Source organism: Mirounga leonina, unplaced genomic scaffold, assembly GCF_011800145.1.
Source record: "Mirounga leonina isolate KUSES-001 unplaced genomic scaffold, KU_Mleo_1.0 Mir_91, whole genome shotgun sequence".
NCBI classification, from domain to species: Eukaryota; Metazoa; Chordata; class Mammalia; order Carnivora; family Phocidae; genus Mirounga; species Mirounga leonina.
In genome coordinates, this window is record NW_023270839.1 from 45,140,206 (window position 1) to 45,156,218 (window position 16,013).

Here is a 16,013-nt window from a genome sequence, read left to right on the forward strand (position 1 = left end):
TCGGAGTGGGAGACGAACCATGAGAGACTATGGACTCTGAAAAATAAACTGAGGGTTCTGGGGGGGGTGGGGGGATGGGGGGATGGGTTAGCCTGGTGATGGGTATTAAAGAGGGCACGTTCTGCATGGAGCACTGGGTGTTATACACAAACAATGACTCATGGAACACTACATCAAAAACTAATGATGTAATATATGGTGATTAACATAACATTAATAAAATTTAAAAATAAATAAAGTGTGTGATTATGAAACGTCCAGAATGGGCAAATCCAGAGAAAGAAAATAGACTGGTGGTTGCCAAAGTATGGGGGCAGGAGTGACAGTGAACAAGTCCAAGGGTTCTTTTTGGGGTGATAGAAATGTTCTAGAATTAGTTAGTGGTGATGGTTGCACAACACTGGGAATATACTAAAAATTGCTGATTGTACACTTTGGTTAAAATGGTTATTTTTATGTTATGTGAATTTTATCTCAGTAAGGAATACCGGAAGCAAAAAGACGCTTTTTTTTTTTTTTTTTTTTTGATAGTAAAGGGCAACCGGAAGTGTGAGTTGAACTGCCAGGCAATGGGCTACCGCTTCTATGTCCGGCAAGCTGAGAAGGTCATTGATGGTACCCCCTGTGACCAGAATGGCACGGCCATCTGCGTGTCTGGGCAGTGCAAGGTAAGTGCCCTGGACTGGGTGTCTGTAGCACATTCTCTGGGTGATCGATCTAGAACTGCCCACTCCATTGTGTTTAGCCAGGCCATGGCCTCTTACCTCCCCACAGCCCACGGAGCACCGAACCATGAGCTCTGGGACAAGTGGGCTAAAATAGGGCGGGTTGGTCCTCTCTGTGTTTTTGATCTTAGAACATCTTCCACGGCGCAGTCTGACATTTCAAGTATTAAGTGGTTTATATTTCCACCATGTGCATCAAAGGGGACTCAATGATCATTCCTTACCTCTGAAGTAGAGATTATGAAAAAGGCCCGGCCGGATCCATCAAGAAACTGTTGGCATCACGAGGGCAAGGGTGGCGTTTTAAGGGCAGGGTGTATTTAATCTTGCCTCCCACCAGATGGGGCAGGCTTCCAAAGGAAAGTGGTTCAGTGCCTTTTATAGCAGATTTGTACCTTAAACAGGAAGAGTTTTTCGGCCTCTTTGGACTTGTGAAGTCTGTTCCAGGAACTCCCTGCCCCCCTATTCTGCAAACACTTGGGGCCTGAGAACATCTTTGTGGGGTGCTTACCTGTGCCAGAAAGAACTATTTGGTTAGCAGTAGGCACTTTAGATAGGCACAGATTCCATGGCCACATTAATTTGGGCCTGGACTGCCACCCTTCTTGCACCTCTAAATCTATGAGTGGAGCTGAGACCCCGGCAGGTGCATGACTCTTGGGAGCCCAGACTAAAACGCTGTCTTAATTAATGCCCAGTAGCTGGCAGTCTTGATTTTCAAAAAGGAAGAACTCTTGGTTATCACATCTGAAAGTTCCTGTTACACCTTCTATGTCGTTGTTTAGCTGAAGAGCTACTGACGGGTGATGTATAAGCACAGCTGTCCTGGACCGGACTTTTTTTTTTTTTAATGAGGAGGTTTCAGATAGGACTCAAAATGACTTATTCAGCCAGAACAGATGTTCTCAGATTTTCAATGAAAGTGAAGACAGGAGCAGCTGTCCTTGGTTATCTGATGGGTGGGAGGGGTCTTTGGAAGAGCAAAACCCCAAGAGAGGTAGGATGTGGCGTGGAAGAGGCAGGGGAGCGTGATGGGAAGTACAGTGGGGGCTCAGACCTGTCTGGCCCCCATTTTCCACCCGATCGGGGGAACCACGGAGTTCCACATGCCCTCTCTGTGCCTCGCTGACCTCAGATCATACCCAAGAGGGTTCTGTTAGAGGTTTTGATCTCCGGCTCACGTGGTCTCTGCTTCTAAATGTGACTGAGCCTGCAATGGTGGGCCTTACAGCAACCTAGCTTTTTCTTCAGGCCCTGAATCAGAGCTGTTTCGTTTCCTGAGTACAGTTGCACACCGCCAGGAGCGGGTGGAGTGTAATGGTTAAAAATATGCCTTTGAAAGTCAGACCACCTGGATTCAAATCGTGCCTCGTCCACTGTGTGATTTTCTGTGTGATCTTGTGCAGCTTAGATAAGCACTTTGTGCCTCCAACACATGAGGAGGGCAGTATCTACCTCCTGGTCTGGCATTTAGTAAGCATGCTGACATATATTAGTATTAATACGTTGTTTATGTCCACATATGTCCTGTCGTATTTGAGTTTCCTATGCAAAAGCATCTTCTTTGTTGGTAGATTACAGATTTGTGAGACTCACATTGTCTTTTGTGAGAACACTGTAGGGTGAAATACCAGGGGATTGCAGATGCTAATTCGGCCGGTCTGGGGAAGGTCCTGAGAGTCTGCTTTTCCAGCAAGCTCCCAAGTGATGCTGATGCCGCTGGTTCTCAAGTAGCAAAGGTTCTAAAGGATACATTGATGAAACTACAGTTAACTGAGACTCAGAAATGTACATGTAGAGTGGTGTCATGACTTGGAAGGAAGATGAAATGTGGGCTCCTTCCGCTGGAGGAATGTGTTTTCCTAGTGTTGCATTGAGTGTCTGTGACCTGATGATATGGAAGAAAAACAAGCACTTCTAAGGACGTGGGTATGGATTCTTACGAATTGTCAAAAACCATTCAGACTATAGGGCAGCACGGTTTGCAGATGATAATTGCTAAAAGATCGGGACAAAATTCCCCAGGATGTGAGTAGGTTAATAGGAATTTGATGTTACAAGGGCTGCTTTGATATCACTATGTATTTGTTCTCTGTGCTCTTGCCTGAAATTATCCTCCCTGAAGTTGTTGGAATCACTGACTATCCCGTCCTCTCTAGAACTTCAGTTCAGAGTAATCAGAAGTACATTTGCTTCCCAGGCCCAAGTTCTGTTTCCTTTGCAACTTTCAAAGGGTACAGTGTCCTTTTCTGAATATTTGATTGGAAGCCCAGAATTCAAATTGATATCTCTGCCTTGCTGACTTGTGGCTGAGAGAGCTGTCACTCGCGGACATCTGAAATGGCTCCAGAAAGCCTCTGCTGGCCACATAAAGTCCAAATGCAAACCCAGGTCTACAACAAAAGGTAATGAAAGGCAACGAGCATCAAATAAGAATACGAGCGCAACCCACAAAAGAGTAACTAAGAGAGAAGGGTGCCGTCCCCCTTGACACCAAGCCAAAGAAAGGCCCCAGACCCACCCCGGGCAAGCTGGAATGCTCTGTTCCTGGGCTGGCAGAGCACCCTCTGGCCAGCCTGCATTTACCCTGTTGCTGGAAATCCTCTGTGCTTTAGATCCAAGAGTTGGAAGAGGGGCAGGAAGAATGCAGACGTCCTAGGGCTGCCTTTGTGAGGGGCTGCAGGCTGGAGAAAATGGGGGTCTCCCTCTACAGTCCTTCAGTGCTGGGTTAGACTTCCTTTTCTTGACAGGGACTGAAGGGTCCCAAAAGTTGTCTTCAGGCTCAGGACTGCATATGGATAAGCTTTGAGGGGAAAGAACTACCTTTTCCTCAAGCAAAAGAATGTATCTGGAGCCCACAGAGACCCTCCCTTCCTCAACTCGACCCCTTCCCTGTAGACATCAAATAGGAATGTCTGGCCAGTCTTCAGAGACGTCTCTGAGACACTTATAGCCCTGCCCAATCATTGTTGTCATTTATGGGAACAAAATAGCATTTATATCTAATTAACAGAGAATGCAGTAATAATGTCTATCATTAAGCACCACATTAACTGTCCTGTGATTTTTTTTTTTTGCTTGATCTCAACTCTGTCTAAATAACTCTGGATTTTAATTGTTTGATGACACATGTATTATTTTTGCTCACCACTTAATAAACCTAGATGAAAGTTTCTCTTTGGTGGCATAGCAGGCTTTTGAAAGAACGGGGTCACTTGGGTAAAGGACAAGGAAGAGAAAAATACTCTCAACTCCCTGGAGACCAGCCTTACAGAAACCTCAGACTTCTAGACTTGAATGATCCTGAAAGTGAGAGCCACCCCCAAGACCCACCCCCCTCCCCCCCAAACAGGCCCGCGGGGCTATGTGTCCACGAGAATGTACACGCTGTCCCCTCAGCCTCGAGTGCTAATCTGTGTCCGTCCTTGGCCCACATGGTGGCCTCGGCTCAAAAGCCACTGGCTGACTCCCTTGAGCACAGTATTTATTCTTCCGTTCCCACCGCCCCCACCCACCACCCAGCAAGCTAGGAGCAGTTCCAGGCACTTTGCTTTAGCAAAATGCCTACCATTGAATAGGTGCTTAAAATAAATGTGTAAATGAATTGAGGTCTCGGTGACTCAGTCTGTTGGATTTCAGCAAATGAAATTAGTCTTGAAACCAGCACAGAGCTTTCTCATTTTTGGCTGGGATGGGCAATTGAGTGCAGAAAAAACAAGGACACAAAGCCCCCTTGGCCACATCCCCAGAACCCGAGGCCTCAGAGGTCAGGGAAAATTCTTGGCATCTGCCAAGCTCTCGATCCTTCGTCTCGTTTTATTTCGCCCACTCTGAATTTCTTGAGTCCCTTTAGAGCTAAGGCAGGAAGAACCTAAACAAGTGTGACAGCACGTATTCCGATGGTGCCTTCCTTCTGTGGAGGGAGAAGAAGACCTTCTGCCCTTGAACTGCCTCCGCCTCTCATCCCTGGTCGGTCTTCGCCTTCATGTGGGGCGACTCTTGGGGCGACCATGGGCCCACACTCAGCGGGGGGCCTTTGCACCTCCCTTCCCAGCTGGGACACTGCTTGCCTTCAATCTGGACACATCCACAGACACTTTCAGATTTATTCAGTAAATTAAAGCAAGGTAACTGTTTCCAAATGTTCAGAGATAAGCTCTGGGCCAGCGTGCTGCCCTGATGGAGAAGGATGACATGATGGGTGTATGCATATGGGTGAGTGTCCCTGCGTGCGTTCAGGCCCAAATTCCCGTCATTCTCCTGTGTAACCCACTATTGCGCTTTCCTGAGCCAAATGGGTAGACCCTGCTCACTTCTCTGCCTGTTTGCCCGAAGTTGCTTCTTTTATTTTCCTTTTGGTTACTGGCTTTATTTTGTGGACTTTGCTTAGAGTTCTGTTGCCACTTGAGTGAAACCAAGAGGATAATTGTATTGGGTGAAATGTTCTCCCCTTTGCCAGACATCTGCATGATTCAGCCTTGAAAGAGGGTAGAGAGCTTTTACTTTGCTTGAATTCTGAGCTTAAGTGACACTCTGTGGACTCCCTCTCGTATTCCCACCCCCAGCAAACTTGTGTTCTAAAAGGACTTTCTGCTTGTGACTATAAAATGCTTATCATATCATGTGATAGTTATTTTGACACGTGTCTGCACTCCTGTATAGGAGAGGGAATTAGTGCCGTGCGTGTCTGTATCTTCGGTGCTTAATTAACATGTTAAGATTATTCTGTAAATATTCTTAAAATGTATGAAAGAATGAGTACAAGAACAAGTTAGAAACTGGCTGTGTAACCTCCTTTCCTACAAATAATCAAGAATAGGATTAAAGAAGCATTGAAATGTTAGATCCCAGGCCCTGTTCTCAGGACCTCTTGACATCTAAAACTGACACCTAAAGAAAAGCTGATGAAATTTCTTGCCCTTTTATGTGCACTTCTTTTCCATTATCTATAATTTTTCTCACTTCCAATGATTGGGACCACTACTAATGTAAAAAGTCTGGTTAGATTTCTTAATTAATGCATACTTATTAACAGCCCAAGCAATATTATAGGATTATTAATTAATTCAACAAATAACCTTAACTGCTCACTGCTGTACAGTGTGCTAGGTATGGGGGATGAAATAGTGGAAAAGATGAACATGGTCCTACCCACATTGAGCTTAAAATCTAATGGAAAAAGCAATAAAGAGAAAAGGTCGGTTAAGAGACAAAAGAATTAGGAATTTTGATAAGCATGATGAAATTAATGGGGGAGCTGGGCTGGTGAACTGGTGAGGAGGCATACCTTAGATGGACTGTAGGGGAGGGCAGGGGTTGAGGCACTACTGACCTTGTAAGTCCCCAGGGGTGGGAGAAAATTCAGTGCTCCAGAGCTGATAGATATGGAGATGAACCTTTCGTGCCTTCTCCCTGCTCCCTGCCCTTGGGTTAATCTAGTCTCCCCTTGATGGTGCCAGACTTGGTTCCTCCAAGGTGCCCACACATCTTCCTGAACACATGCTGGCTTTAGCAATGGAAAGACCTCTATGAAGTCATTCTGTGTGCCCAGAGAAAACTCTCCTGGAAACAGGATGATATTAAGAGCAAGTTTTGGGGTCAGCCAGGATCTCCAATATAAAAGCAGATAAAAGAGAGGCTGCCCAGGTAAAATTGGGGTATGGTGTCCAGAGCTTCAACCTGCCCTTCCTGGTGGTCCCTCCTATACCAGAGAGAGGAATTTAGGGCCCCTTCCCCCTAACTTTCTGAAGGAATGGGCAGCATTCCCCCAAAGGGAACTTAAAGAAGTGTTCTATCTAAATAGGCAGGGTTGGTGACTGGCACTTGTAACTGAGACCTCAGAGGAAGCTTCAGCAGAGTCCCGTGGGCCAAATACCTACCTCTGCCTCCACGTGCCCCCATCCCCACCCCTAAACCAATCACAGACTAGAAGCACTGTCTGAGTGTGCTCTGTTATGTACAGACGCTGCACAGTTATGCCGCAGTCATTGCACACAAGCTCAACCCCACAGGTACTCTTCCCCAAGTCACGGGATAACGTTTTAGGGATGCAGAAAACTGTGCTGCATATGGAAACCCCAGGCAGTCTCTGTTTAGACTCACAAGGCTGAGGGGCACAGTCGCTGGCTTTCCCTTTGGTCCGTCTGCACATTCTCCCTGAGTCAGTCATATTCTTGACTGGTGATGTTGCTGTAGGATCAGACATCTTTAATGGAGGTTGCTGAGCCTGATGATGGCTTCCGTAGAGCCTAAAAGTCTGAGTGAAGAGTTGAAGGGGAAGCCCATCATCCTAACTGTGAGTCTGGGCATCTCGTTTAAATTGCTGCCAAATTTAGGTCAAACTGAGTTGTGGGTAGCTCTGTTAGTGTGATAGAAAAGCCTTAGAAAAATAGCCTCAGGTGTCAGACATCTAGGTGGAAATGGATATTTGAGGACAAAAGTGCCAGATGAAAATACTTAAATTTTGTATTTTATATTTTTAATAGATAAATAAATTTACATGACTCAGACATCAAAAAGTATGATCCCCTATGCCCTATCCGCCCAGCTCCCCATGCCCCAAGAGGAAATAATCATTGTTTGATCATTTTTTTTAAGGCAGATATTTTTATGCCTGTATAAGCCCATGATTTATTATTGTTCTCCTTCTTTTTGACATATATAATAGCTTATCACACACACGGTTCTGGACCTTGCTTTTCTTATTTAACATACCTTGGCAAGCTTTCCATTTCAGTATCTAACGGACGTCCTTCTTGCCTTTATGGGTGCATAGCATTGCACTGTATGAATTAACCATGGTCTATTTAAACATGATGATGCACAGTTAGGATACATCCAGTCTTACCATTACTAGCAAATCTGCAATAAATAGACTTGTGTGGGGGTCATTTTACTTCTTTGCAAGTATCTGTAAGATAAATTCTTAGAAGTGAGTCAAGAATCCATATGTATTTGTGATTTTAATGCTTAGTGGGTGGTAAATTGCTCTCCAGTGTGGTTGAAACAACTCACATTCCCACCAGTGATATCTGTGGGTGGTGTGTTGTCCAACATTGGATTTTTGCCAATCTGATAAGTGAAAAATGGTACCTTGGGTAGTTTTCATTTGCATTTATCTTATTTGAGTGAGGTTGAGCATCTTTTCATATGTTTAAGAACCATTTCGGGGCCTGGAGTAGGATGAGTGAGGTGCCTTGGGTGCAGAATTTAAGGAGGTACCTAATGAAATTAAATCCTTCGGGCCTCCTTAAATTCTGAGCCTTAGGCACCTCACCTGTCCTGCTCTAATCCCTCCCCCCAATAGCACTGCCCTCCTGACCCAGGAACCATTTATATTCCTTTTCTGTGATCTGGTTTTTTATTGGGTTGTTGATCTTTTTCTTAATTTGTAGGAGGTTTTCATACATGAAAGAGTTTTTTTTATGATATAAATTGCAAGTGTTTTTTTTTGAAGTAGCCTTTTGACTTATGCCTTTGATCATGAGGTTTTGTTTATTTTTTGCCATGCAGAAGTTTTAAATTTTTTTAAATGGTGAATTTAGCAATTCTTTCTTTGATGATTCTAGATTTTGTGTCATGGAAAGACCTACTGCACTTTGAAGCTTAAAAAATTCTTCTTTGTCTTCTTTCACTAATTTATGGCTCTAATGTTTTTACATTTTTACATTTTATATTAATCCATTTGGAATTTACCGTAGTGTATTGTGTGAGGTATGGATTCAATTATACTTTTTTCAGATGGTTGCCCAGGTTATGCCTTACCAAAATTGAATAAATCTTTCCCTCACTATTTTGAGGCTCCCTCTTTATTACTGTGTATATGTATATATGTAAACATATATTTGGTGCTTTTTTATTCTATTCCATTAATCTATATGTCTATTCATACATGAATACCAGAACATATATTTTTGAGAGAGAAATAAAACATACCAGCATTTAAACTTATGTTGGGGAGGAAAAATTTTTCTTCTTTCCTTCAAGATTCTTCTGCCTGATCTAAGAATTAAATTGACCTGAAATGGATTAACAGGAGAAAATCAAATTTAATTATGTACATATGGGAAACCCACATAAACATGAGAGATTCCAAAGACAGGCAAAATGAGGTATTTATGTCATTCTGGACCAAGGAGAAGTAGGTACAGGACTAGGGCTTCAAAGAGAAGGGAGGCAATTCACACCAAGAATGGAAAGAATGAGTGCTTGCTGGGCCATCCAGAAACAATGGGACAGAGAGGGCTTTGCTCAAACAGGCCTTGCTAGGGTCCTCCCTGTCTACCATACCTAGTGTATATCAAACTATAGTTATTTGTGGTGATAGCTCCCTTCCTGGAACAGGTCCTCTATCTAAACCCTTTTAGGCAGTTAGTAGGAAGGCAACAAAGAAAAACTTCTTGAGTCTGAAGATAGCAGGAGGGGAAGAATGAAGGGGGGAAATCGGAGGGGGAGATGAACCATGGGAGACCATGGACTAAACTGAGGGTTCTAGAGGGGAGGGGGTTGGGGGATGGGTTTGCCTGGTGATGGGTATTAAAGAGGACACGTATTGAATGGAGCACTGAGTGTTATACACAAACAATGAATCATGGAACACTACATCAAAAACTAATGATGTAATGCATGGTGATTAACATAACGTAATAATAATAATAAAAAAAAAATCAGTCTGAAATAATTCACCTGCCAAAGAGACACATTTGTATGGTGCCAGATTTTGCTCCCCTATGCTTATGAAAGGTAAGCTTGCTCTTTGCTTGGAAGTAATGCACTCACAGACTTTGAATGAAGACCTTTCTCTATCACTTGGAAAAGCCATCTGTGTTCAGGGGCCTTAGCAAGACTTCGTATTCACAACACATTTTTACTTCTTGGGAAAAAAATGAATGTTCCATTACTTTTAGGACTGGAATAGCGAAAGTTACAATCATCAAAAGTACTCCTGATGACAAAACCATGGTAGGCCAGGTCAAGATCCCATGGATGGTTGGGGGAAAGCAAAAAAAAATTAGAAGGTTTATTGAAAAACACAGAACATTTTTGTGTTTTCTTGTAGAATTAACTGCTGTTTTCTTTTAGAATTAACTGAATTTGACAGGAAAAAATGTTGCTGCCCCTAAGAGCAGCCCAGCTCTTGAGGTGCTATCTTCTGTCATTCAGTAAATTAGCAATATCTTATACAAGTTTTATTTTATTTATTTTATTTTTTACAGATCCTATCAATTTCTTAAAGTTTATCAACCCATCTCCTGATGGTTTGAAATGTAGTTTATCCTAATTATTTTTCTCGGGTCTTATTTTCACAATTCTCAGCAAAATGCTAATAATTATAGCATTCAAGGATATTCTGGATCTGGTCTCCTAACCAAATCCTGAGAAGGTGCCAGGAGAAAAGATTCTTTTTTGCCCTGCCTCCAAACTCACCCAAATGGACTAAGGACGGAAGATCAGTGATGGCCATGATTGCTGAGAAACTGAAGATAATCATGTATGTAAAAAGATCTTGGACTCAAACATCTGGTGCCCAAATACTAGCCTTGTTTTCTTAAAACTATACTTGACAAAGCTGTAAAGTATGTTTGTCTCCCTTGTGAGAAGGCTGATTAGCTTTTTCTGAGTGAAAGATCTTTATATCCTTTGGTTTCAAATTAGTTTCTAAAAGCCTAATCTAAATACTTCACACATGCAATGGGAGGTTTCAAATATATGGTATAAATAAAGTACAATGCCTAGTGTTCCAGTGGTGCTTGATGTGGTTTTTTTTTTTTAAACAGATTTATTTATTTTTATTTGAGGGAGAGAGAGAGAGAGAACAGCGTGGGGAGGGGCATAGGGAGAGAATCTTAAGCCGACACCAAACTGAGCGCTGAGCTGGATGCAGAGCTCCATCCCGGGACCCCGGGACCATGACCTGAGCTGAAATCAAGAGTCAGAAGCCCAACCAGTTAAGCCACCCAATCACCCTGCTTGATGTGTTCTTGCTATTATTTCTCACTTGGGGAAAAAATAGGTTTTTTTGGGGTTTGGTTTGGTTTTTGTTTTGGGGTGGGTTTTTTGATATTTGAGCCCTACAAAGTGAGGCCAGAGATCATACAATATTTTGTACATGAGAATCTTATTGCTGTGTTCCAATTTTTATAGATTATGTAGCACAATATGAAGTAAATACGACTTTAGTATTTCTTGACGATGACTTTTTCTGATGACACATTCTGAAGGACGGTTTTGCAGAACTGGTTGATAGTGACACCTAGTGTTCAGTGTTGAAATTACATGTCTTTTAAAAAAGCAGCTCCTCAGGTAACTAGCATAAATTACGGCTTAATTCAAAGATGAGGATAAGCTGAACAGGCCAAAATTAAAATAAGTGGAAGTGGAGTAATGGGGGTGATCACTGGGATACATGTGAATAAGAAGGGCAATTTCTCCTTGATGACAACACCCAGAACTCTACATAATACTGAGGGCAATTGTGTATGGACGCACAAAGTAAACTGCTGTTTATTTTCAGACTTAGTTCTGAATCACTTGTGTTAGTTCAGTCTCTCTGGCTCTTCCCAAACCAGGCATGGGTGTGAATTCACTAAACAAATTGCCTTGAGCAAGTCCTGTAGTTTCTGTGAGACTCAGTACTCTTAAATATAAATTAGAGATGCTGAGACCACCTCATAAAATTCTGGGAGAATTAAATATTGTTTCATGTATAAAGACCTGATAGTAGCAGTGATGTGTCTGGGGGCTTATTTACACAGATCTTGATGTCTGGGGGTGGCGAAGACAGATGGAGACAAGGTACAGAAATTGTCCAGGAAATTATACCTGGATCTTGGTTGGGAACAGAGAACAATGGGAGCCATGTCCTGACATGAACAGAAAATGTGGATTGAATGAGACTCAGAGGAAGTGAACCATGGTCCCCCAAAAGTCGGTGGGTTTGAGAAAGCTACTGCCCAACTGACCTGGGATAGGGGGTGTGGGGGAGAGGGATGGAAGGAAGTGCCAGGCGTCCTTGGGGAGAGGGTTTCACCAGTAGAACTTTAAGAAGATATAGAGAAACAATTACAGACTCTGCCACTCACCAGCTGGGTCTCCTTTGTTAAATTCCTTGGCTTTTCTGAGCCCCCTTTTTCCCTTCTGTGAAGTGAGGACACCTGCACCAACCTGGCAAGGCTGCAAGGGTTTGAGGAGGAGATGCAGATAAGAGCCCTAGCACCACCCCTGGCCTGGCTTAGCAAGCTTAAAATAGGTGCTAACTCTTGGCTGTTCTCGAAAGGGGGGACATGGAAGCAGAAGATTAGAAATGGGACAAGCAAAATCTGTTCGGCCCTTGGACACATGACTCTGATTCCTCCTTGCATTTCTACCCTGTTCCCTAGAAATCCTTTTCTTCCTCTATGTCCCACATAGGTCACCTCTGAGAGGCATTCCCTGACCCTGGGGGGCACAATCACTGCTCATATTGTGCCCCCAGCCCCCCGTGGTGCCTTGTCCTGATACCCTTTCTGCTCTCATTAGGAGTGACCTTATTTGTCTACATATCTGACATCCCTGGTCCACAGTGAGCCCCCAGAACAGAAGGACTGAACTTAGGTGCTTAGGAAGTGTTGATAGAACGGATGAATACCAGGGAGAAGGAGAGGAAAGGAGCAGAGAGTAAAACAGGTATGGTGAAATGTGCACTGAATCCAGGGGAAGGGTGTGTGGATGTTTCTGGAACTGTTCTTGCAACTTTCTCCTTTAGGTTTGTAATTCTTCAAAATACAGGCGTGGAGGGCAAAAAAAGTGAAAGATTTCCCGTTTTCCTTGTTGCATTCAGAGCACTTCTTTTGGAGGAGGGTGGACTGGGCTTTGACATCTGCCCTATGTTTCCGTCTCCCATGCCTGGCCTCCCTGGGCTGCATGAGCTGCTCATAAATACTGTTTGTGTCCAGACGGTGAAGCTGTCTTCTGCCCACAAGTCTCTACCGGATTTGGCTCTGATCAACTGGGGTTCCATCAGTCATGAAGAGTAAAACTTCTCGTGATGTTGTCGGAAGCCACGATGTATTTTGGAATTCGGGGGCAGGAGGGACAATGTTCAACTTTGCAAAAATGAAGCACTGAAACAGTCTTTTGAAAATGCATGTTCAGTTCTGAAGGGGGAAAAAAATCCCAAAAAACTATGCAGCATCACTTGCAGATCCCCCTGCTGGACATTTGGAGAACTGAGGCATCCCGGCTCACTTAACAAAAAATTCCTTAACCCCATGCTCTTGAAAAGCGTCAAAGGTGCATGCATGTTCAAAGCTGTATCCTATCCCATTCCCTTCTCCAGCAAGCCTTGGTTAAAGTGTTATAAGCTCTGTATTGAATTAAAGCACAAGGGGCGAATGTAATTTCAAAATGAAAACTGTATTACAATATGCTCTTCAAATCCTGCTATTTTATTTTATTGTTTTTATTAACTTCTTTTTTAAAAGAGAAAGTGCCTGAGGCAATCCTAGAAGTAAAGACTGCCCTACATCCCTTCTGTTCTGTGGATTGCTTGAAGAACAGATGCCATGATTATCCAAGGCTGAGGTGGTATTTTCTGATATTTTCTAATAGAGCTTTTGTCAACATTAAAAAATAGTTCTGATACTGGAATGGCCCATTTCTCATGGTAATGCCTTCCCTAGGAAATACAGCTGAATGCCTAGTCAGTGTGTGATGAACGGGGCATATTGGGCAGGTAGCCACAGCGAGAGATGTACAGGCAAAATGTGGACAAGCTGATAAACTGGTGGGGGGAAAGTGCTTAAATTGGGTGCAGGCTGGGACAAGATCACCTCTGTATACCTTTCTGTGTAAGACATTGCAACTCAGACCTTCTAGAGAATGGAGAGCCAGAAGCGCTGAATCAATTTGGAGTGTCCTAGACTGACACCATCTCTTCTGTGGCCACAAGTGACATTCCTGACTTCTCTGGTTGTTAATCAGTTTAATTCTTCATCAGAAGACAGATATTTACTAAGAGAACTGATGCATCTTCTGTTGCCAGGTGTCTCTCCTGAGCTGCAGACTCATGCTAACTCACTACTCTGCATCCCTACCTGGAGATGCCCAACGTGATCAGCCCAGAACTCATTATTATTTCCCTCCCACCTTGCTCATCCTCTTGTGCTTCTGATTTTGGCAAGTCACCCCTCCATCCTGCTCATCTCCCAAGCCAGACCAGCTGGATGCCTTCATCATTCTCGCCTCCCCACATCCAGAGGTGGTCAAGTTCTGTCTCCTGCATCCTGGAGTCTCCTGTGTCCATCCCTTCTTCCCCTCTTGGTGCCATTGCTGTATATCAGGTCTTCACTCATTTGTTCTTTGGACCGTTGACGACTTTCCTGACTGGTCCTCCTGCCTCTTGCCCTGTTCTCTTTCAGTTGAGCTTTCACTTTGCTGCTAGAGGGATTCTAAAATATAAGTCAGAGCAAATTACTCCCCTGCTTCTGGGCCCATTGTGCCTATCCCCACCGTCCATAGATGAAGTCCGGACTCCAGCATGGCATTCAGCGGGCACCGTGACCATGCCCCTGCCTACCTCGCCACTCTTCCCTCATAAACTCCAGCCATGCCAAACCAGGTAAAGCTCTCTGAATAGGTCACGCCTCTGTTTTATGCCTCTGGGCTTTGCACTCCTTCTTCTGCCTGGAACGTCTCTTCTTCCCTATACAAATGGCAAATAGCTGTTCACCAGGCAAGACTCAGCTTAGGTGCCATTTCCTCTATCATGCTCACTCTTGGTCCCAGGAGAGGGTGGATGCCTCTCCCCGTTGTGCCTCAACTAGACTTCTATCGAGACACCTGTAATTCTTTTATTGCCCTTTTTGATTTACATGTCTGCCTCCCCGTGGATGCCCAGAAATACCTTGAACTAGTGACCAACCCTGTCTTGCTCATCCTTGATCCTCCATTAAGTAGCACAGAGAGTTGGCACGTAGTACTTATTCAAAAGACGTTTGTTCAGATGAACAAATCAATCTGTTTTTTAGCCAGCACGGGGTTGTTCAACCCTGATCATCTGAAGTTGCTGGCATCATACAATCTATTCATTCTTCACCAGGTCTTATCTGGGGATCCTGTGAATGCACAACCACATAGTACAGGGATGTCACGTTTAAGGCAACACCTCTGAGAGTCCATGTTCTGAGCTGCGCTAATGTGATCAGCAGGAGGTTCTATGTTTTCTCAGATGATCCTCCAGTCTTTTCCAATAATGATATCAAGTAGACAGCTGGATATCCAAGTCTGAATTTCTGGGACTGGTCGGAATCATGATTTTGACTGACTAGGAAGAAGCAATGATTTAGCTTTATAGCTAAAGTCTCAGGAAGTTCTTTTCAAAGTTGTAGGACTCAAACGTTACCCATGACAGTGCACAAGCTCCTTATGAGATTGTGTTTTCCTTGTGCATCAAGACATCAAGCATGGGGAAATTTGGCCAAGCTTAATCATGGAGACCAGCCCATACTTTACCCCCTTTAGCAACTGTATGTGGGATAGCTCTACCTACATGTCCAACAGACACCTCCAACTTTGGGATAGTTAAAATGGAATATTTTCTTATCATTTCCCCCCAACTCCTCCAGAAGATAATAACTTTGCCATCACAGATGCTTTCTCCTGTATCTCCATGAGCAGCACCCACCTGGTTACCCAGTTCAGAAATAGGAATGCCACCTTCCATTCCTCTTTCTTTCTCTGAACCACAGCCAGTGGTGGCGAGGTCCTGAGGAAACTGCCTCCTTGATAGGTTTCTGTATTTTGTTCTTCACCCTCCTTCTTACCATCACTTCCTTTCTTCAAGTCTTTACCATCGCTGGGGTGGATGAGTAGAGCAACCACGGTGATAAGGTCTTCCTGTCTCTGGTGTTGTCCCTCCTTGTACAGGACTGCCGTTATCATCTTCTAAAATATGAATCTGAAAGTGTCACTCCCCTGCTGGAAAACTCCCATGAGGTCCCTGCTGGTCCTTAGGTCTCTGCTTAATTTTGCCACGTCCTCTCATCACACGACTCTTTCACCTTCCACGTTGGTCTTTACTACCTGCGGTTCTTAGAACAGGCCATCTTCTATCATAGTTCTTGTTCCCTTGGTACACGCAGCTGCTTCTGTCTAGAATGCCTTTGTAGCAGGATACTTTGGGCTGTAGGTAACAGGACATGCACTCCAAAAGGGTAAAACACGAAGGGGACATTACTGATGCATATAACATAACCTGGAGCGCCTGGTGGTTCTGGTGTTGCTCAACACAGCAGTTCAGTGGTGCCACTG

General features: G+C 43.9%; 1 protein-coding gene across 1 annotated transcript in view; it reads left to right on the forward strand.

Moving 5' to 3' along the window:
* The window catches only part of THSD4 (thrombospondin type 1 domain containing 4), a 574,978-nt gene that overhangs the window by 257,505 nt on the left and 301,460 nt on the right, over positions 1 to 16,013 (forward strand). The window contains exon 8 of the mRNA XM_034994843.1: positions 532 to 668. Within this exon, the coding sequence (XP_034850734.1) occupies positions 532 to 668 (137 nt within the window). The remainder of the gene's footprint in view (positions 1 to 531; positions 669 to 16,013) is intronic.